Source organism: Monodelphis domestica, chromosome 2 (genome assembly GCF_027887165.1).
Source record: "Monodelphis domestica isolate mMonDom1 chromosome 2, mMonDom1.pri, whole genome shotgun sequence".
Taxonomy (NCBI): Eukaryota; Metazoa; Chordata; class Mammalia; order Didelphimorphia; family Didelphidae; genus Monodelphis; species Monodelphis domestica.
In genome coordinates this window covers 275,674,651-275,698,362 of record NC_077228.1, presented here as the reverse complement: position 1 = coordinate 275,698,362, position 23,712 = coordinate 275,674,651, and the positions used below count along the sequence as shown (strand labels likewise).

The window sequence follows — 23,712 nt, the reverse complement described above, 5'->3', positions numbered from 1 at the left end:
GAAGGGAGGATTGGGGACACATAATGAGTTCAGTTTTGAACATTTTAAGTTTGAGACATCTACAAACATACAAGCTGGTATATCCAAAAGATAGTTGAGATGAACAGAACTGGAGTTGAAGTGAGAAGCTGAGCTGGCTATCAAAATCTAGGAATCATCTGTGTAAATGTAATAATAGTAATAAATAGTTTTATGTAGTATTTTTCCTTTTAAGTAGACAAAGCATTTTTACATATGTGATCTAATCATCAAAATATTCCTATGAGGCAATATTGTAAATTAATTTTGTATTGTAATTGTAAATTAATAAAAATCAATTAAAAAAAGTGGTCACTAAACCTTACATAAGGACCTCATGTGGGCTACATATTGAATTAGAAAACCATATAGAAAACTTTGTCTGTGCTCTACTGTATTTTTGTTTATTTTGTTCAATAATTCCCAATCATATTTTTTTAAAACCTTTATCTTCTTAGAATCAATATCGTGTATTGTTTCCCAGGCAGAAGAGTGGTAAGGGATAGGCAAAGGTAATAATTAAATGACTTGTTTAGGGTCACACAGCTAGGAAATGGCTGAGGGAAGATTTGAACCCAGGACCTCCTGTCTCTAGACCTGACCCTCAATCCACTGAGCCATCTAGCCACACACTCCTCCCCATTATGTTTTAATCTAATTCTGGTAGACAGGTTTCATGTTTGATACTTGTGTTGTGAAAGACAAAAAGAGTATTATTTTTCCAGTTTTCAAAATGGAGAAACTGAGGAACAGAGGATAAGCAGACTGGTCAACTTTTCTCAGTAGCTGAAATGGATTAGAATTGAGGTCTCTCCTAAGTCTCCCAAGTCAATTATCTTTTCACTAAAAGAGTCATTCTTCATAAAACAGATTATTAAACTTAGCACCTATGAAGATGTAGAGAAACCATAACACAGGGAGAAAACTAAGACCTCAGATATCACCTTAAGGGGAGGAGAGACTCCAGGGCACCCCTGTGGCTATTTCAGTTCTTGGTCCTTAATTATCCAGTCTTTCCCAATACTGAAGCCAAATGAAAGGGTAGTTCAGAGTTTGAACACACACACGCTTAAAGTTTCTGTTTCTTTGGTATTCAACCAGACATTAAGGTCTCTGCTTGTGATTTATCTTATTAATGGTTTAGAAGGGAGATAACCCACCTGATCTCTATCTCTGCCACATGCTCATGACCAAGAAGAGGGAAATGATGAGCAATAGGTCCTGAAAACATGCCAACCCTCTGGCTATATCTTGTTTTGTTTGAACTTCCAAGAGATATGAAGGGAACTAGATTCAGGAGCTCTTCTTGGGAAAGGAAGTCAAGCAGTTCCATACCATCAGTTTGGAAACAAAAACAAATTAATCCTCCCTCCCCCTATCTCAGACAGGAGTTAATCTCTTAGTCAGTAATTTGCCTAGAAAATAGCTTGTCTGATTTAAACTAGGGAGAAGTAAAGCTGAGAAATGTCCAAAGTCATTTCAACAAAGTGAAGAAGGCAGTGAGAAGTGTATACGTGAAAAGACAAGTACATCACTTACTTTTTTGTTAGCCGAGGATCCAAAGGAGGATGCTGGGCACCATATACAGGCTGAATACTGAAAGGGAAAAATAGGAAGAAAAACGATCACCAATATAGCTAATGTAATTGGTTATTACAGCTTGTACTCAAATCATCCCAAGTGATAGCAATCTACCAACATTCTAATTTCTCCACATAAAATGTTCAGTGTTTCACAAACTTTATAGTCACAAATTCTTCCAGATATAACCAATTTCTCATGTTATTTTTTTCATTTCATTTATTTTTAAACCCTTAATCTTCTGTCTTAGAATCTATGTATTGGTTTCAAGGCAGAAGAGTGGTAAGGACTAGACATTTGGGGTTAAGTGACTTGCCCAGGGTCACATAGCTAAGAAGAATCTGAGGTAAAATTTAAACCCAATAACTTCCTCTCTCTCCAGGCCTAGCTACCTAACTGCTCCTTGTCTTATTCTTTTAAGGAAAAAGATTGCTTCATCTACAAATATAGGCTTGTAGAGCAAAAAGAACACTGGCCTTACAGTCTGGAGAGACATGGCTTTAAATTGCACCTCATATACTTACTAGTTATACATGCATAGTAAGATTTCACAGGGTTGTTCTAAGGATCAAATAAAGAATATATGTAATTTTCTATTTCCACAGATGTAGAAATTGCATATACTGTCATACTTTGTTGATGGGTGGGTCGGTTTGTAGAACTGATTTTTTTCTTTTATTTATTCCTTGATACTTCAAAGATTGATTCTATGAGGGATATATTTGGAAAAGAAGGTGATGTAAAAACAAAAGATAGTAATAAATGTATATTATATGTATCTACATTAAAGGGCTATGTTAATGCTAATTAGTATTATAATATACTCCACTTTACACAACAGATGTGGTGCTAAAAATTATATTTAAATAAAATGTTAGTCAATTCTATGATATTTTCTCTCTGATGTCATCACCGTAGAGGCATTTTATTTTTGTTTGCTTAACTGACAGTCACTGGATACAGGTCCTAACCCTTAATTTTAGCTTTAAGTTTCTCAGCTATAAGCAAATATTATGGGAGTTGGCATGAAAAGTTAAGAAACAAAGAATCATAAGGCAAATCATCATGTAGGCACAAAGAGGTGTGGACAGAAGGCTGAAACTAGAGTCAAGAAGATGTCTGCTCAAATGCCACTACAGACACTTCCTTGCTGGGTGACCCTGGACAAGTCATTTCACCTCTGTCTGCCTGACTTTTCTCATGAGTATAAAGAAGGGATCAAACTTGATGATCCATAAGGTTCCCTTAGCTTTAAGTCTACAATCCTAAAAGAAGAATGAGTGATTGGGCAGGTGCTAGGGTATGGGGATAGAAATAAAAACTCATTTCTCTGAAAGGAAAAGTATAAACTGTGGATTCCCTGTACCCTCAAGAATCAGATTTAGTGATGATAATATTTAATGCTTTCATAAATGAATCTAAAAAAGGAATACCCAGGAAAATTTCTAAATGCCAAAGTCTTAATAGTAAGATATAAAGCCAAAAGTAGTAAACTGCAAAATTTCATCAAGTTGCTATAGAACATACTATGAAAGAATTGAAAGATTAAAAATTGTAGTCAATGCTTAAGGTAATTCTGTTTCTGACAGAGTGGAATTTATTGATAGTTGTTTCACACATTTATTGATAGTTGTAGAAACCTGGATCCAAACAAGTGAATGACTGACAATGGAATAAAGCAAATGTAGAAGCTGGGAATACAAAAAAGGACACAGGATTAACATCTGTGAGAGACATTAGAGATCAGCTTGTCTGCCCCCTTTATTGCACAGATTGAGAAACGTTAATGGGAAGGACAATTATCTCAGGAACTGCTTTGTGTCACATATGTTCATTATAAAACTACATCTACCAGACTTTGGCAGTAACTCAGGGCTTTTCAGATACTTGCTACCTCATTAAGATATTTCTAACCACAAAATGACTTACTGTATGTACTTAAGCAATAGAAAAGTTGGAGCCACCACACTGGAACTGCCATCTCAAGGACCACCACTGACTTAGCTCCCAAATCCAACAGTTTTTTCAGTCTGCATCCGCCTGGATTTCACAGCACTTGACACTGCTTATCATCCCCCTTTTAACAAAATTTTTTTCTCCCCTGCCTTCTAAGAGTCCATCCTCTATGGATTTTTTTTAACTTCTCCAGTGTTTAGCACCAGGTGTCTCATAGGCCTGGGGCCTGGGATGACTTGATCTTCTCCTAAACTTCTTAGAGTCCTTACTGTCCTTCAAAGCTCAGTTCAAATGTCACCTCCTACATGAGGCTGATTTTCCTGATCTCCCTTGCTACTCATCATCAAAATTACTTTTATTTTCATTTTGCATAGACATGCAAAATTATTTTCATTTTGCATACACATGTGAATGGACATGTGTTCCTGTTGTCTCCCTTAAAAGAATGTAAGCTCCTGTGGGCAGGGACTGGTTGGTTTTTGTTTCTATATTCCTAATGCCTAGTGCAATACTTAGCATAAAGGAGTCACTTAGATACTTGTTAAATGACTGATTCTTCATCTTTCATTCGTTCTTCCACCTTGGGACTCTTCTAAGGGCTGCCTTCTGATCATTCTTTCCATGCTCTCGTCCTTTCACAAGGTCACTTGCTTCCACGATTTCAACTATCATCTCTTCTTAGGTAATTCCCAAAGCTTTATTTATTCCAGCCCAAACCTCTCTTCTTAGCTACAGAGCACAGATCTAATTACATACAAGTTGGCCTTCATGGATATCCCATAAGTATCACAAACTCAACATATTCAAAACTGAACTTAGTTATCTGCTCACTCATGTTCAAAACTTTTCTTATCCTTGACTCCTCCTTCCCTCTTACATTCAATCAGTTATAGAGGTACCTCTATAATGTCTTAAGCCTGTCCCTAAACCTCTATTTATGTTGTCATAGTCATGATATAAGCCCCCTTCTGGTATACCACTGTCTACCTGAATGACAACAACCTCCTTATGGGGGTTTCCTGCCTCCACTCTTTCTCCCCTACAAACTTATCTTTTATATCCAAGCCAAACTTACCTTCTTTACATATAGACTTGGTGACTGTCACTCCTCTGCTCCAAATTTTTCAATAGTTCCTTATAGTCTACTGTGTAAAGTCCAAAAGCCTTCGCTTGGCATTCAAAGCCCTCCACAATCTAGGAGGGCCACACCTTTCAGGGAACCAAACTGAAGTACTTGCCTATATCTGCACCTAGCCTATATTTGCCCAGTTCCCTGATTGGTGTTTCCCTAGGTAAAAAACTCCCTTATCAAATTTCTCAAATTTGTATAGACTGTAAGGTTTATAAAGCACTTCATGTTATTATCCCATCTGATCTGACCTTATATTCATCCTCTGAAGCCACTGCAACTAGGGGGCAATTCTTACATCTTTAAATTCCTGTTCATCTATTCAAATGCCACTTCTTTCAAGAAAACTTTTATCACATCAACAGATAATGATTTTTCCTTATCATAAAGCCATTCTCCCCCTCTTCCCTGAAGACCTAGACATGCACTACTCTGTACTAGTTAGGGATGCTTAAATATCACATCTTCTAGCCTCTGGCACAGTGATTTGCATATAGTAGCAGGCATGAAGTATGTGTTTATTGAATAAATTCTCCTACCAAACTGTAAGTTCCATGAGAACAGTAATCTTCTACTCTAAACTTTGATCTTTTGAACTGAATTGAATCATATTATGTGTGCATCAGATTCATCTAAATTATTAAAAAAATAAGTTCAGCCTCTGTTAAGACTTAATCAGTACTATCTAGAAGATTCCAATTCAGAAATATCAAAAGTAAGGTTTCTTTAGATAGTTAATTAAGGTACTTTCCTCAATCCCCTTTGAGCCTGATAAAGCAATAAAAATTGCTTGATTAACAGTAATCATTAATACAGAAGGAAGAGCTCTGCTCCCAGAAGGAATGAAGATAAGGATGTCATAACTAAGCATGCATCTCAAACTTTTCCCCCATAGCTGCCTAGCCTGTGGTTTTAGATCTGTTCTACATTTTCTTACAAGTAGAATCTATTCCCTGAAGCAACAGTAAGTATGAACAGGAATGGGATCAGATATTTGAAGGTGGAAGCAACTTGCTAGTGATCACTTATCCAACTCTCTCATTTTATAGATGAGGAAATTATGTAAAGAAGTTGGAGGTTGGAGTGGTGGGTGTGGGGAGCAGGGACAGTCACAGAAGTGACTGAAAAAGAATATATTAGTATAAACCAAAAACTTTCATATTTCTAACCTGAACACCCACAGTGGGTAGCATTAATTTCCAATTATTAGAATGCTCAGGGGGACCATCAGAGCACCAAGGGAATAAAATCCACTGTAGCCACCAGAAACAGGAAAATTTGAAGAGATTGATATATAGTCGTAGAATTAGAGTCAGTGTCAATTACTCATATTTTACAGATAAAGAGAAGGGAGGCCTGGAGAGCAAACATATGTCTCCAAAGTCTCCTGGCTAGGTCACCTGATGTGTGTTTTAGTGCTCTTTCTACCACACTGTGTATTATAATAACACTTCATGTTTAAGGTTTACAAAGCATTTTTCTCCCAACAATTATGTCAGGTAATATAACCAAATGTATTTTACAGTTTAGGAAACTGAGGCAGGGAGAGGCCAAGTGGTTTCTCCATGGTCAGACAGACATGCTTATAATCCTATTAATCACCAATTAATATCTCACCACCTACAAGTCTCCTAAGCAGAACTTATTTTCCCTGAGGCTCAGATAGGGACTAGACAATTCCTGGTTAGTATTCTTCCATTCCAGTTTCAGAATCAAGATAGAGAACAAAGTTAAGTTTGTAAATCAAACTGTCCAGTAAGGAAAGTACCATCTTCTTGAGCATCAAACTAAGTCTCAATGAGAAGTTATTTTAAAAAGGATCCTATCTGATTTCAGAAAAAGCTGGAAAGGTCTATATGAATTGATACAGAGAGAAATAAGCAGAACCAGGAGAACACTGTAAACAGTAATAGCAATATTGTGGAATAATCAACTGTGAAAGACTTAGCTAATCTCAGCAATACAATGATCCAGGACAATTCTTTTTTTTATCCTTACCTTCCGTCTTGGAGTCAATACTGTGTATTGGCTCCAAGGCAGAAGAGTGGTAAGGGCTAGGCAGTGAGGGTCAAGTGACTTGCCCAGGGTCACACAGCTGGGAAGTGTCTGAGGCCACATTTGAACCTAGGACCTCCCATCTCTGGGCCTGGCTCTCTATCCACTGAGTCACCCAGCTGCCCCCAATCCAGGACAATTCTAAAGGACTTATGACAAAGAATTCTATCCACCTCCTGGGAAAGAACTGTTGGAGTAAGATGCATATCAAAGCATACTGTTTTTCACATGATTTTATTTATGTCTTTATTCTGGGCTTTTGGTTTTATATGAGTATATTCTTACAACAATGACTAATATGGAAGTATATTCTGCATGTGCACGTATAACCCAGATCAAATTGCTTACCATCTTGGACAGGGGAGAGGGAATGGAGAGTGGAAGACATTTTGGATTTTAAAATTTCAGAAAACATGTTGAAAATTATTATTACATGTAATTGAAAAAAATAAAATATCTTTGAATAAAAAAAATTGAAAAAAGATCCAATCAAGAACTTAAAGAAGGGGGCAGCTGGATAGCTCAGTGGATTGAGAACCAGGCCTAGAGACGGGAGGTCCTAGATTCAAATGTGGCCTCAGACACTTCCCAGCTGTGTGACCCTGGGCAAGTCACTTGACCCCCATTGCCTAGCCCTTACCACTCTTCTGCCTTGGAGCCAATACACAGTATTGACTCCAAGATGGAAGGTAAGGGTTAAAAAAAAAAAAAGAACTTAAAGGAGACAATTTTTTAAAATATTCTTTAATGACTTATGGGAGGTTTGTATTTGTTGAAGTACTTTATGAAGTAAAATTCCTATTTTTTGTCACAAAGTTCTCTGGATTATAAAAAATAGAAGCAATCAGACATTGCTTTATTTTTTCAGCTTACAGACTAGCAAATTAATTTTACTTTTGAGTTACTAGGAATGTATACATAGTATTTTTCAGTTCCACACAAGATAAAAGAATATAGTTCTTTAGCATGATTAATAGTTTTTTGATTAGGAAACTGTTAAAAATGTTGTTTCCAAGTCAAAGCATCACTTCAGATTCTTTATTATTTCTAAAACACCATGTCTCTCTAGTCTAGCAATAAATTGAGATCTAAATCTATCTAAGAAAAGGAACAAAATGCTAACAAAAATCACCAATTACCTAATACATCAAATGCATAATGGATAAAAGATTAACAGTAAGTTCATCTATAACCAGCAGGGGTAAAAGGCCTGGTTAAAAGGTTCACTTGTCCTGATATTTAAAAGTATTGGCTTGGGTTGGGGGAGGCCCATAGGACACAATAAAAAAAACTCTTCTAGTATTCTTCGCTAAAGTATAGGGTTGCAAAAGATTACATCTTCCCATTAATTCTTCTATAGGCCAACATTAGAAACACCTAAATTAGATGTAGAGACAATAGTCCACATCTTGTACATACAGCCCTTTTTCAATTTAGACCTCCCCCACAAAGATCCCAATTACTCATGTCATATTCCCAGGCTTCCAGGGTATGGCAATATGTAATGATCTCACCATGGAAAACCCCCAGAGCAGAGCATTTAACAGAGGTGGAGACCCTAATGAACCAGGAAGGAAAATGGAACAGTTGGGAGGAAATGGCCTTTCAATTATGTATTCAAAATAACCTATTTTAACATTAAGCTGTATCTGAAGCAGATTTTTTTTATTCTGTTCCCACCCTCCTCTGCCATGTGAATCTTAGTCAGATCCGGAATAAAATGTTAACTATACAACTTTCCCTTTCATTTATTTCATTTGTTTTTCCCCATAAAAAGTCATATCCAATACATCTTTTTCCAGGGGTGGGGAGAAAAACAAGCAAAAGTCAAGGAACTAAAAAAGTAAGAAGCAGAAAAAAAGTGGTAAAGGTCGTATATGTAGCAACATTGGAGCTGGGCCAGTGTACCCAAGAGGCACAAACTTCTTAGGAGATCTCTGAGGAGGTATTCTATCCTCCCTGCATCCTGCAAACCACATGTTTAGAAATGGATTTTCTGATGCTGAGCATTTTTTCTGATGTAACAAATACAAAAAAAGTGAACACATAAACTAAAGACATGAAGCATGAGGAGAATTCTATATACTTTTATAAAGATGGGATCATGAAAGAATATGGATGAAAACTAGGAGAAACTTAAGAGACAGAAGGAGGGAAGAATGAGAAAGAAAGAACGATGGAAGAAAGAGAAAGAAGGAGCTAGAACAAGAAGTGGGGATGAAGGAAGGAAAGATGGAAGGAAGGGAAAGATGGAAGGAAAACTACTGAGAAATAAATAAAATGGTAGAGAAACAGCTTTACTTTTTCTATCCTCTGCTTCAAGTCCTACCTTAGACAAGCACAAGCTTTGTGAACATAAGAAAGTCACTTAACATCTGTGCCCTAAGAAAGAACCCAAATTCTCCTAAGAATCCCTTGGTTCCCGGCCCTCAACTGGAGTTTATTTTTCACAATTGGGGTGGTCAAGAAAAGGGCTGTAAATAGGCTTGTTGATTCTCTGATATAAAAGGATGGCCTTGCATTAGGAAGCTCAAGAGGGGACAATGCTCAAGCCACAACCTTCTACCTGTGAAGCCCTGGGGCTCAAGAGGAGGCATTTTTTAGGTGAGAAACAAGTTGCCCACCTTGATGAGGTTCCTTCCAACCCAACTTTTCCCCAGCTTCCCTTTCCCCCACCTCATCCTCTCATCCTACCTCCTCGAGAAAGTAGCATATAGAGTAATAGTTTTGACAGTATTGGACAGCAAAATCACAAATCCTGAGTGTTCATCTGGGTTTATTCCTTTCAAGGCTGTGTGACATAAAGTCGCTGCCCCTCTCGGTGCCTATTTCTGCGTCTTTAAACGGGGGCTGGCAGCTCTTGCATCCCTTTGCCCTCACGGGGCTGTAGTGAGGAAAGAGCCGTGTAGACGGACCACCAAGAGCAATCGAAGGGAGAGCGATCCTCAGCCCGCTCCCCCAACTCCCGGGGGGTTTCTATAAACACCTCGCAGATACAAGCAGCCTCCACACCGCGGCGGCCCCGAGCCCCTGTGGGGCCCTCTAAGCGGGAGGCAGCACGCACACGCGGGGATGGGGCTCGGGGGACTCCCGGCCCCGGCCCGGCTGCCGCCCGCCAGTCCTGGGCTCCCTCCCTCATTCCCTCCCTCCCTTGCTTGCTCGGCTCGCTCGCTCGCTCACCTCCCCGGTAGCTTGGCGCTCCTCTTCCAAAACTGCTTGCTGTTGTCTCCGGCCATGGCGCGGGCCTGGAGAGCGGGTTGCAGGCGGGGCCGGGGTAGGGGGAGCCGGAGAGGCGCCCCCAGGACCCCGCCACCCGAGGGCCAAGCAAGGCCGCTACTCTCCAGCTGCCGCCGCCGCCGCCGGTCACCCGCTCCCACCTCCTGGGGGCGCCATCTTGGCTGTGGGCGCCCCCCCCACTCCGCCTCACGACGCCGCGCCGCTGCCATTGGTCAGCGGCGGAGGCCGTCGCATCGCAGACCAATGAGGAACTTGCGTCCTGTGTGCCTCTGAAGCCATCAGTTACGTCAGGAGTCGGGCATACAGGTGGGCAGTGGGGGAGGAGCCCTAGAGGAACGGGTGGGAGGGGCGGAACTGGCAAGCGCCAATCACTGGAGAGAACTGGAATAGGTAAGAAAGATACACTTTTGTGAGAGGAAGGGGACACTTTTCCTTTAAGTAGCGACTCTTTAGAACTTGAGTTGACTTTTTTCTCTTCTACTTCTCTTCCCTTCCTTCCCTTCCTTTCCTGTGCTGTTGTATCCTTTCCTTTGGGGGTGGGGGTGAGGTGTGCAGACGGAAAGACAAGTTGAGAAGTGAAAGAACTCTTGTTCTAAAAGTTAGGAAACCCAAAGGACTCGTGATGAAAAAATGCAAATTGAAGTATAATTTTTTTGCATTATTTATTGTCTTTTTTAGTCATATGGTTAATATGGAAATGTTTTGCATGATTTCACATGTATAACTGATATGATGTGCTATCCTTTTCAGTGAGTGGGAGGTAGGGAGAAAATCCGGAACTCAAAATATAAAAAGAAAAGAATATTAAAATTTCATAAAATGTAAAAAAAAAAAGTTAACCCTAGTGTTCTGATGCCCTACTTCCCATTACCAACTATCTGAGGCTCTTTTAAACCACAGTGAAAAACTTTCACCTTCTGCACCACAACTTCCTTACCCACAAAGCAAAGAAAATGCCTTTGATTCAGGTCTACCACTTCTGCAATAAAATAGAAGTTGGTTAATGAGAATCCAATTAAGCATTTAGAAGATTGGTGAGGTGTGCCACATAAAGGAAATAGTCTTTAGAGGCAGCTAGGTATCACAGTGTAGAGCACTAGCCAGAGAACCTGGGTTCAAATTTGGCCTCAGACACTTCCTAGCTGAGGTAAGGGCTTTTAAAAAATAAAACTGTCCCAACGAAGTTCACATTCTAAGTATCCTACATTCTTTCTCTTACTGCAGAAAGGTAACCTGGTGAAGTGGATAGGGAACTGTGCCCCAAGCAAGATGTGTTTTCTAGTCCCTCTTCTGACACTACTGACTGTGTGACCCTGAACTAGTCATGTTTTCAATGCTGAAGGCAATTCTCTAAGAGCAGCCATGTGTCAAGGTGGAAAGAGTGCCAGACCTAGGGTCAGGCAGAGTCATTTTCCTGAGTTCAAATCTAGCCTCAGACATTTCCTAGCTGTATGATCTTGGACAAGTCACCTTACCCTGTATGCTTCAGTTTCCTCATCTATCAATTGAGCTAGAAAAGAAAATGGCAAACTTTACCAAGAAGACCCAAAACAGAGTTTCAATAAGTCAGACACAATTGAAATGACTTGAAATTAAACATAAAATTGTAAATGAAGGGACTGACCTGCACTGGTAGAGGGAGTTCCCTATAGAAATTAAAACAAATCCAGTCAACTATTCATTAATTTCAATGTACATTAAGTTTCTACCATATAGACAAGAACAGGCTGACTGGGTAAGTACCTATATCCAGAAAGATGATATTGAAGAATATTATGGGAAGAATACTATCTATCTAGGAGATCACAGAGGCTAAAACGCAAATAGCTGACTATAATAGTATTACATGAATGCATTAGAAATGGGCAAAAAAAAATGAGGAGGAAAGTCATTATCTGTTTATGACAACCCAGATGCTGATAAACAGAATGTAAGAAATTCAATAATGGTTTCAGTCAATTCATTGAGATCAAGATACCAAAAACTATTTTGTGTGAGAGTATGATTATTCTCCATAGGTTCAATCACTATTGTTAGGAATATAAAGTGAAGGAAAAGGGGAAGGGGAAGCTGAAGGATTTTGAAGAGGGAGGAAAACTGGGAGGAGGGTAGGAAAACTTGATCCATTAGTCATCTAGGATATCAATCAGATACACCCTCGGAATTACTATCTAAAACAGACTGAACCCCACAATCCTTAGAAACAACAGAGTAGGTAAGATGTTTAAGCAGGTTATCTGTGGAGCTGTGGTTATGGCACCTATTACTGGATTCTGAGTCTACAACATACTTTATAGTAAAATGACCCACATGATATTCGATTCTCTGGACTACATTGGCAACAAGACCATGTTTATAATGCAGTTACCTTTTCAAACTGAACCTATACTCTGTTCTCAGAACAGCATAAGAGAGGGAGACAGTTTGGATCATATAACTTTGGAAATTTATGGGGAAATGTATTCCTACATGTGATTGGTAAAAATAAAAATTGAATTAAACTAAAAAAGAAAGAAAGAAAGAAATGTAAAGTCCAGGGGCAGCAAGATAGTTCTGTGAATTGAGAACCAGGCCTAGAGATGGGAGGTTCTGGGTTCGAATCTAGCCTCAGCTATTTCCTAGCTATGTGGCCCTGGACAAATCACTTCACCTCCATTGTCTAGCCCTTACAGGTCTTCTGCCTTGGAACCAATACAGAGTATTGATTCTAAGATGGAAGGTGAGAGTTTAAAAAAATGAAAGAAAGAAGTATACTCTCCAAACATCCTTGTATTTAGAAAAACTCTCTCTGGATCTATTTTTGTTTTCAAGCTATACTGCCTTTTGGGATGAGCTTCTTATGCTTACTACCCTAGTATATATCTTTTTAAATTTTTATTTAAAATTTTTTTCTTTTATTGCTATGAACTTGAAAAGCATTAACAAATATGAACATTTCTACATTCAAAGAACAGAAAAGAGGACCATACACACGCACACACACACATACATATACTTACACACACACACACACACACACACATATATATATATATCTTTGTCTTTTAATTTCAAACTAACTTTTGCCCTTGCTTCAAACTTCTTTTGTCCCATGACTTTAATGTTGTGGGATTTGATGGAGAAATCACTTAACTCACGCTTTATAGACCCTGATCATATTCTTTTACTTCTCCCCCAACCAGATTTCTTTTTTCCTGAGCTGTTATACTCAAATTAAAAGTGCTCCATCTATCCCTTTGATCATTTAATTTTCTAATTACATCTCTCATGAAATGTCATGACCAGTGCTACACACAGCATTCAATCTATGGATGTACCATGGTTTTGTGCAGGTTACAGAAAAATCTCCAGTCTAAGAGAACTTAGTCAACCTTAACCTTAGCAACCAAATAGCCCAGAAAAGAGGCTCCCTCTTGAAGTGGGCCTAGATATACTTTGAGGAAACTTCTCATTTATTTCTCTCCTTATCTCCATCCAAGTAAAATCTGGAAAACTTGGGAATCTAACACTCCCTTAAGGGCAACCACCAGGGCAACTATTACAATCAGGTCCACTGGGTTTCAAAGTTATTACATCTAAACCCAAAAAAGTGGAGATGCCTCCCCCTATCATCCAACCTTGCCTTCCAGGAATCTGAGCAGTCCTCATGACTTGCAATACCACCTTGATTGTGCCCTCACTGGGATGCTCTATTTCTGTTGCCTCCATTATCTCTAATGTTTTCTAGCACTTCCTTATTCACTGTTCTTTCCTTTAATCTGCTTATATGCTATTAATGTTTGTTACCTCTATGGTCTTTAGCTCTTCAGCCCATAAAATAATGAATGACATTTGGGGAGCCTCAGCTACTGTATTTCAGGTAGCTATTTCTCCTTTCTGGGGCCAGAATGGTTCTAGGTCATATTGGCAAACCTATGGCACACATGCCACAGATGGCACACAGAGCCCTCTCTGTGGCCACAGTATGCCATCACCCACCAGAGTTCATTTCTAGAAAGTCAGAGGGACTCAGGGAAGAGCTGTTCTTCCCTTCTTCTCCTTAACTGAGGCCATTCCTCACTTACCCTGCCCCTCTGCCTAGTAGCCATTCACTGCTCTATGATATATACACCTTCTGATGTTAACCCTTGGAGTTTCAGAGTACCACTCTATACACTAAGGGTTCTTAACCTATTTTGTGTAATGGATCACTTTGGTAGTCTAATGAAATTTACCAACAACCTTCTATATGGTGAGGGCAGCTAGGCGGCTTGGTAGGTGGAGAGCCAGGCCTAGAGACAGGAGGTCCTGGGTTCAAATCTGCCCTCAGACACTTCCTAGCCATGTGACCCTGGACCAGTCACTTAACCCCCATTGTCTAGCCTGTACCACTCTTCTGCCTTGGTACCAATGCACAGTGTTGATTCTAAGTCAGAAGGAAAGGGCTTATACATACATATATGCACACACACACACACACACATATATATATATATATATTACAAAAGAAACCAATTATATTCAAATATAATTAAAACATTTTTCATAATCTATGGCCCCTAGGTTAAGAAAACTTGCTCTACTCAAAGCACTTAGTCAAATGTTCATTAAATTCTCCCACTTCTTTCTACTATCTACTTTGAATCTGTTCATGTCGAATCTGTTCCCTCCCCCAGCACCTGAGTGGTAAGTCTTCAACTCCATTAGCACCTTCTCTTTCCTTTTTTTGGGTTTCAGAGGGAAATGACAAATATGAAGAATTCAGGGAAGTTTAGGAAGACTTATATGAACTGATACTGAGTGAAATGAACAGAGCCAGGACAACAAGGTGCCCAGTGACCACCATACTGTAAAGGAACATTAAAGTGGAAAGACTTCAGAATTACAATTAATGCAATTACAATTCATGATTACAGAGAACTAGAATCCTCTATAATCATCACTTGATTGATCCTCTGAAGTGGAGTGGTGGAGAGTGAAGTGAAGTAAAGGTGTAGAGAATGGAGGTCCTGGGTTCAAATCTGGCCTCAGATACTTCCCAGCTGTGTGACCCTGGGCAAGTCACTTAACCCATTGCCTAGCCTTTACCACTCTTCTGCCGTGGAACCAAATACACAATATTGATTCTAAGATGGAAAGTAAGGGCTTGGAAAAAAAATAAAATAAATTTAACTAGAAAAAAAAGAAATTGGAAAAAGTCACTTTTACCAGGAAGGCACAGGGCCTTAAAACACAGAACAGTTTTATTTACAGAGTAAAGTATGTGTTATGAAAAAGCAGAGCCACTTATTTACTTCCATCAAATATTCTTGTGTGAGGCTAGACTCAGTGATTTCCCATATAGAAACTTTCTTCAGAATAATTATATTTGTTGAAATGCTCAGATAGGTACCTGCTGTATTTTTACTTGAAAACCATAAATTAACATCACCTACATTATATTGCAGTTTTCTTTCTTTTTTTTTTTTGTTAAAAACAAATTCTATTTTAATCTTGTTCAGTGGTTTGATAGGCTGCATGCCATTAGGTTTGACACCTGTGGCATAGACAATGGGTTGTGAGTTAATTGTGTGTGCCAGCTCCATTTTCATTGGGACCAGGATGTGTATGATCAGATACTATGGCACTCCTTAATCAGAACTCAGTTGGGAAGGCTACAGCTTCACGAAATGGCTAACAACCCATAACAAGTTTTTTCTTCCTGACAATGTGATCTGGGATCAAATGGAATGCACCATCTATAAAATGATAGAAATAACTTCCAATTTTGCACACATTTTATCTAATCAAATTAAATACTTACTAAGATAATGACTTATCCAAAGGTTTTAATGGTAGATAGTAGGAAGAAAGAAAGGAATAGCTGGAGGGTTAGGACTTGAGCATAAAGATTTGATTGGCAAGCATAGACATAACTCTAGACTGACATAAGAATCTAGAGTAAACTAACAGAGGGGATAGATAGAGTCAGAAGGTGAGGAGTAATCATTTGCCCCAAGGATTCTAAGCTAGCTAGCTAGTATTCACAGAATACAGGTATTTATCCTCCAAAAGTAAAGGATTTACTCTGAATAACCTTTCTCATTTCTCAGTTGTGCCCAACTCTTTGAGACTCCATTTGAGGTTTTCTTGGCATAGATCCTAGAGTGGTTTGCCATTTCCTTCTCCAATTTATTTTAGATAAGGAACTGAGGTAAGTAAGGTGAAGTGACTTGCCCAGGATCACACAGCCAGAAACTATTTGAGGCCAGAATTAAACTCAGTAAGATGAGACTTTTTGACTCCAGGCCCTTGACTCTATCCATGGCACCAACTAGCTGCCCTGAATATCCCTAACTTTCTTTTAATAACTATTTCTGTATCTATTATCCATGATTTTTTCACAAACTTTCTATTATTTGGAAACTACCCTTACTGTACCTTTTTTTTTGCCTTTTATCATTTTTTCACTCATCTATTTTTTATCTTTAGTCATAAGGAATGGGAAAACAGTTTGGAATATCAGAAAGTAGATTTGATTGAGAAACTAAAGATCACCCTAATGCAAATACTAATCATATGGAAATAGGTCTTGATCAGTGACACATGTAAAACCCAGTGGAATTGTTCACTGGCTATAGGAGGGGGTTGGGGGAGGGGAGGGAAAGAACATGAATCATGTAACCATGGAAAGATATTCTAAATTAATTAATTAAATAAAAATTTTCAATTAAAAAAAGATTGACTGTTCTCCAACAATTTCAAAAGATTTCATGGGAAGATTAAACCCTGAAGTGATATATATAATAGGAAATGGAAAAGAGCTAGTCTGAAGGACATTAAGGAGAAAGTAATTGCAAGCTTGAAGTATTCGTGAGGGAGGATATAAAATGATAATTTAAAAAAATCTTTGATCCACACTACAAAAATATCACTGGTGACCTTGATCATAGCAACCAAGCAAAGCAAAAAGAGTCAGATCATAGGGGAGCTAATAAATGAGTTAAAGGAATGAAGGAAAAGGAACGAGTCTAACCTACATAGTAAAGGATTTTGTAAATAGTATCCTTAATATGTTCAGTCCCTGGCCCAATAGTGTAGTTGGACAGATTTATTAAAAATAAAAATGCACATTTGGAACCATGCCCAGAGGCCTAAAAATCTGTGCATCCCCTTTGATCCAGAAATACCACTACTAGGTCAGTATCCTAAAGAGCTTTAAAAAAAATGGTCATACTTGTACAAAAATATTTATTGTAGCTCTTTTTGTAGTGACAAAGAATTGGAAATTAAGGGGAAGTCTATCAATTGGAGAATGGTCAAACAAGTTGTGGTATATGTTGGTGATGGAATACCACTGTGCTATAAGAAATGATAAGCAGGATGATTTCAGAAAAACCTGGAAAGACTTACATGAACTGATGCAAAGTACAGTGAGCAGAACCAGAAGAGCACTGTACACAGTGATGGCAATATTTTCTGATGAACTGTGAATGACCTAGTTATTGTCAGCAGTGCAGTGATCAAAGACAATCTCAGGTACTCATGATGAAAAATGCCATCTGAAAGAACTGATGGGGACTGAATGCAGACTGAAACATAACACTTCACTTCCTTCCTCCCTCCTTCTCTCCCTCCCCCCCCCTTGTTCTTGTTCTTGTTCTCCTCCTCCTCTTTCTCCTCCTCCTTCTCTTGTTCTTCTTGTTCTCTTCTTTCTCCTCACACAAGAGACAAGAGGTCTAGGGTTTAAATCTAAACTCAGACACTTCCTAGCTAGGTGACCCTGGGCAAGTCACTTAATCCCATTTGCCTAGCCCTTATGGCTCTTCTGCTTTGGAAACTAATACTTGTATTGATTCTAAGACAGAAAGTAAGGATTTTTCTTTTTTTAAAAAACAAAGTTGTTATTGTATATACTATTCTGTTTCTGTTCACTCTATCAGTTCATAGAGGTCTTCTCAAGTTTCTCTAAAAATTCACTTTCATTCTTTCTTATAGTATAATGCTATTCTATTTTGTACATATACTATGTAATTTGTTTAGTCATTTGCTAATAGGTGGACACCACATAGTTTTCAGTTCTTTGCTACTACTTCTACTACCAAAAAAGCTGCCATAAATAATTTTGTAACAATGCATCCCTTTTTGATATATTTTGGGGCAGGATTTCTTAATATTTCTGTGTCGTGGGCCTCTACTTAGAATAATATTTTAAATATATAAGAGTATAAAGGATACTAATTATAATGAAATTCAGGTATCACAGAAAACTTTTGCATATTTGCACATATAAAATCTGTATCAGATTGTTTACCATCTCAGGGAAAGGGGAGTGCTGAGAAGGAGTGAGAGAGGAAAATTGGGAAGGAGAGAGAGAGAATTAGGAACATAACATTAAAAAAAATGGTTTTACATGTAATTGGAGAATATTTATTTGTGGAAAAAAGGAGAAAAACACAAGTAGATCCCAAGTTAGGAATTGCTGGTTGAGGGGCAACTAGATGGCATAGTGTATAGTGCCAGCCTGGATTTGGGAGGACCTAGGTTCAGATAATTCTTAGCTCTGTGTCCCTGAGCTTAACCCCCTTTGCCCAACCCTTACTATTCTGTTGTTAGTGGGATAGAAAGGAAGAATTATTTAAAAAACAAACCCAGAATCCTTGTTTTAGTGACTTTGGCAGTATAGATCTAAATTGCTTTCCATAATGACTGGCCTAATTCAAAGTTCTAACAACAATGCTTTGGTGTACCTGTTTCCTAGCAGTTCCTCCAATTTTCATTTTCCTTGTTGTTTTCTTTGTCAATTAATGTGCATTTATGTAATTAGGAGTGATTTGTAGTGTTTTTATACTATTGTTGATATGTCTTCCTTTGAAAACTGCTTGGACATCTCCTTTGATCTTCTGGAGATTGACTTGTATTTTTATTTCTTTGATATGAAATCTTTACCAGAGTAACTTACTACAGAGATTTTTTTGATCATTTTGTTTTATTTTAATTTTATAATTTTTTAATTATTACAAAAGTTTATAACTATCTTCTTGTTCACATAAATGTCAAATTACATCTTTTTTTAAAATAGAATTTATTTCAAGGTATCTCAACCCCTCCCTCCCCCACACCACAGAAGGCATCACTTGACAAAAGGATAGGTATATATAAATTAATATCTTTAGTGTTTCTCTTTATTAGTTCTTTCTCTGGAGGTAGACATTCATGTCATTCTTCCAATATTAATTCTGTATCTATATGTAATGTTCTTTTGGTTCTACTCATTTCACTCTTCATTATTTTGTATAGTTTTTAAAAAATTAACCTGCTCATCATTTCTTACAGTGCACTAGTATTCCATCATCATAATTTCTTCAGCTCTTCCCCAATTGGGCATCCCTTTGGTTTCCAGTTCTTTGCTAACACAGACAGCTGCTAGAAATATTTTGGAACATATAGGTTCTTTTCCTTTTTCCCTGATGTCCTTGGGAAAGAAGGATATACATAGGTCTCCTAAGGGTATACACAGTTTTCTAATGCTCGGGGCCTAATTCCAAATTGGGCTCCAAAATGATCAGTTCACAGTTCCACCAACAGTGTTTTAATCCCCATTTTTCCACATCTCCTTCAGCATTTGTCTATTTTTTCTTTAATCTTTAATCATTTTAACCAATCTGATATGAGGTGTGATGATATCTCAGAATTGTTTTGAGTTGTATTTCTCCAATCAGTAGTGATTTAGAACATTTTTTCATATACCTATATATGACTTTGATTTTTTTTATCTAAAAACTGTCTGCTCATATCTTTATCAATAAGAGGGATAGATCTTCTTATAAATTTGACAAAGTTCTCTCTGAATTTTAGATAGGAGACTTCTATCTAGAAAATTGTCTATAACAATTCCTCCCAATTTTTTGCTTTCCTTCAAATCTTGGCAGCTTCAGAGATTTTTTTTTTTTTGAGACCTGTAAGTCTTGCAGAAAAAGGGCCCACACTGCTAGAGAGGAAGGCATAAAGGAAAGGAGGTCTGGAAGGAAGACCTTCCTAAAAGAGCTAAAGATACATGAGCGGAGGCTCTAACGGGAGCTTCAAAGAAATCCAGCTTTTCTCAAATTTCTATATTTATCTATTGCAACCAATCCTATTTCCTAATTAACTCTTAATTAATAAACATCCTATTACAATGGCCCACTGCCAGAATTATTATCAATTTGACAAATGTGGAAACTGCAGAGGTTGAGTAACTTGCAAATGGCATGCACCTATTAAGTTTTAGAGACAAGATGGGGACTGGGGCTACCTGACTCAAATTCCAGTACTTTTTCTACCACACAACACTAACAGGGACTCTCATGTCAAGAAGTTTTTGATCTAGGTAGGGAGAAAGGATATAAACATGTAAAAAAGTAAGCAACAACAAAAGATTTAACTAATGTCCAAGAGGATAGTAGAAGACAATGAGTCGGTCCATGATTTAATGTCAAATGAATTATTCAAATAATAATCGTTGAGGATTTCAGAGGCAGGAGAAATCACATTGGAGAGACAGAGTAGAGGGTTTAATATATAGGGAGAAAGATGCATATGCAGAGTGACTAGAAGATATAATTCAATTTGCTTTATTTATTTAACCCTTACCTTCTGTCTTAGAATTGATACTGAGAGTTGGTTCCAAGGCAGAAGAGTTGTAAGGTCTAGGCAAGGATGGGTTAAGTGACTTGTCCAGGATCACTCAGCTAGGAAGTATCTGAGGTCAAATTTGAACCCAGGACCTCCCATCTCTAGGCCTGGCTCTCAATCCACTGAACCATTTAGCTGACTCCTTAAGTATTTTTGAAGAATTCACTATCCCAGATACTGGGCTAGGTTTTTGGGAATAAAAGGCATGAATCAAATTCTGCCTTTAAGATTCTTACATCCTGAAATTAACAAACAAACCAAAAATGAGCTCACATTCTACTAGAGAATAAATAGAGGGAAAGCTAGAAAGAGGAAATCAGGCAGAGACAGGAGGCCCTGAGTTCAAATGCGACCTCACATACTTCTTACTCATGTGACCCAGGGCACTTAATCCTAATTGCCTATCCCTTACTAGGTTTTTCTGCCTTTGAACCAATACTTAGTAAAGATTCTAAGATGAAAGATAAGGGTTGAGAGAGAGAGAGGAAAAAAAGAAGGAAGGAAAAAAGAAAGGAAGAGAAAAAGAAAGAAAAAGAGAGAGAAGGAAAGAAAGAAAAGGAAGGAAGAGACAAAGAGAAGGAATGAATGAAAGGAAGGAAAAAGAAAAAGGAAGGAAGGAAGAGAGAAAGAAATTAAAGAAAGAAGGAATGGAAGGAAGGAAAGAGAAAAGGAAATAAAAAGTTAAGAGAGAAAGGGAAAGGAAGAAAAGAGAGAGAAAGAAAGAAAAAGAAAGAAGGAGAAAGGAAGGAAAGAGAGAAAAGAAAAGAGAGAGGGAAGGAGAGAGAAAGGAAAGAAAGAGAATAGGAAAGAAAGAAGGTAAAGAGAAAAGGAAAGAGAGAGAGAAAGAAAGGGAGGAAGGGAAGAAGGAAGAAAAGAAGAGAAAAAAATTAAGAAAGATAGAATGAATGGAAGGAAGGAAAGCAAAAAAGAGAAAAGGAAAGAAAAAAGAGAAAGAGAGAGGGAGGGAAGGAAAGAAGGAAGGAAAGAGAAATAAAAGAAAAGCGATAAACAAAACAAACAAAAGAAATAAAAGAAAGAACAGGGGCAGCTACATAGTTCAGTAGATAGAGTGCCAGGCCTAGAAATGCAAAGTTCTGGGTTCAAATTTGGCCACAGGCATTTCCTAGCTGTGTGACCCCAGACAAGTCACCTAATCCCCACTGCTTAGCCCTTACCTCTCTTCTGCCTTAGAACCAATACTTACTATCAATTCTAAGACAGCAGAAGTTAAAAAAAAAAAGAGGAAGTTGGGGAGAAGGTAAGAAAGGGAGAGAAAGTTCTGAGTTCTATTCTCAACTATCCCTCAACTGCCAGCATCGAACTGCATAGCAACAAGGACAAGTTTAGAGGTAACTGAGAAAGGAGGGTTTTCCACAGGGTTGTAGCAAATAAAAAAAAGGAAACCTGGCAACCTGGCTCCAGTTTAGGTTTGGGAAGCAAGACATCCTTAGCACAAGGCTCTAGGTGATATTTTTTTGTGGAAGTTTCAGCATGAGAACACAGCGCTATTGTGGCATGACTGCCCAACTGGGCACTTTTCTCTCTGGTGTTTTTACCATCTTCACCACCAATATGTTTGTGGTGTTTGAAGAGAGGCACATGGGAGACCCTAACTGTACCATTCAAATTGCGGAAGAGGTTAACTTGCTGAATAAGGTTATTATCTGTTGGAGCTTCAAGATCACCTTCGGCATGTCCATGGTCACCATCTTAATCAGCTGTTTGCTCTTGTACTCTGTGCGTGCCCAGATCTACCAGGGAATGGTAGTCTATGTCATCTGGATTATCTTCTTTGAAGCGGTCAACTCCCTGCTACAGACCCTGACCAACACAGCTGGTGAAGGGAAGATGAATCCTGTAGAAGTGAGGTATTTACGCTGGTTCGGCCTGATCTCCCGTGTCTTCATGCACGGGTTTTGGATTTTTTTTGTGCTCAAATATGCTCACATAGTGTATAAAAAACAGATGGAAAATAAAATTGCTTCCTACAACCGGCCTTTCTCTTCCTATGTGGAATTAATACCAGATCAGCAAACCGCTGCATATTGCCACAAGCTCAGTTACCCATCTGAGGACTATTTGGATTAAACCGATCTATTTTTCCCAAGAGTCAGGATTCGTGGATATAAGAATCATAATTCAAATTCTCATTCTCTTCCAATTTTTTTGAACTTGGATTTGAATTTGAATCCTGAACTTTCTGTTTCTCTAATGGTTTTACCACAAATAAAGCCACTCAATTTGTGGTGTAGAATTGTTGTGTTTTTGATTCTGGGAGGATGTGAGTGCATGTGTGACTGGAGAAGTACCTAATGGTGGGGACAGGAAGGACATTGTAAAGTTCACATTTAGAATGTCACAATTAGATCAATAATTGTTCTCTATTGGAAACTGTTTATGAGATGATGAAAAAAAAAGAAATAAAGACAAGTTACAAAGTAGTTGCCTCTGTATTTTTATATGTTTACATTCAACCATTAAAACCATCTTAGAACCATTGTCCTTCTCACTGGTTTCAGTCCAGTCTCTAGATACTAGGGGTAGAAATCATCTGTATCTCTGTCCCAATCCATCAGTAGGTAAAGGAACCTACAATATGTGCCATCATTCCTATGACAAGACCAGTTTAATTCAATACAATAGTTAAGGAATATTTGTTGAATGGAACTGATGAGAGGTCTCTGGTCCATTCCTCTGCAGAGAAATTCTCCAGTAAAAATTTCACTAGACCTCTCTGGGGGGGGGGGGATTCCCCTAAAAGTTTGCCCTCAGGGACCAGTCTCCCTCCACCCATCCTGGCAGAGTTGTCAGCTATCATGATTGAAATTAAAGTAAACTGAGGCAATAAAGTTCCAAACATGTTCAATTTATTGGTAGGACTAGCAGTTATTAACAAATGGGGTCTTTCACTCTTCAGTAATCCAAAAGACCTAAAATGAAGACTGTTAGATCATTTTTATAGACAAAAGTAGGAACAACCAAAAAAAATAAAAAGGCAACATCATATATGGCAGGGGGCAGTGGAATGTGATTGATTACAAAGCCCGAAACATCATGGACATGCGGGACAATATTAATTGAATGGAAATCAGGGGAGAGTTGTG

General features: G+C 38.3%; 2 protein-coding genes across 4 annotated transcripts in view; one reads left to right on the top strand and one right to left on the bottom strand.

Moving 5' to 3' along the window:
* TBC1D22B (TBC1 domain family member 22B) overlaps positions 1 to 10,181 on the bottom strand; it is a 137,366-nt gene extending 127,185 nt beyond the window's left edge. Inside the window, exons 1-2 of one of the 3 annotated variants that reach the window (XM_001370075.4) lie at positions 9,920 to 10,181; positions 1,558 to 1,614 (exon numbers count right to left, since the gene is read on the bottom strand). In XM_001370075.4, coding sequence (XP_001370112.3) covers positions 1,558 to 1,614; positions 9,920 to 9,975 — 113 coding nt within the window. In that variant the 5' untranslated portion in view covers positions 9,976 to 10,181. The remainder of the gene's footprint in view (positions 1 to 1,557; positions 1,615 to 9,919) is intronic. The other 2 variants (XM_056818155.1, XM_007483814.3) reach the window with 2 other exon arrangements.
* An 11,706-nt stretch (positions 10,182 to 21,887) lies between these two features.
* On the top strand, positions 21,888 to 23,049 carry TMEM217 (transmembrane protein 217). The gene has a single exon (XM_016429697.2). It carries the CDS (start codon positions 22,100 to 22,102, stop codon positions 22,694 to 22,696), a length of 597 nt encoding a protein of 198 aa, XP_016285183.2. The 5' UTR covers positions 21,888 to 22,099; the 3' UTR covers positions 22,697 to 23,049.
* The last annotated feature ends 663 nt before the right edge of the window (positions 23,050 to 23,712 follow it).

Bases quoted from the DNA above. Each gene is read 5' to 3' on its own strand.
- TMEM217 (XM_016429697.2), top strand. From the start codon at position 22,100: ATGAGAACACAGCGCTATTGTGGCATGACTGCCCAACTGGGCACTTTT.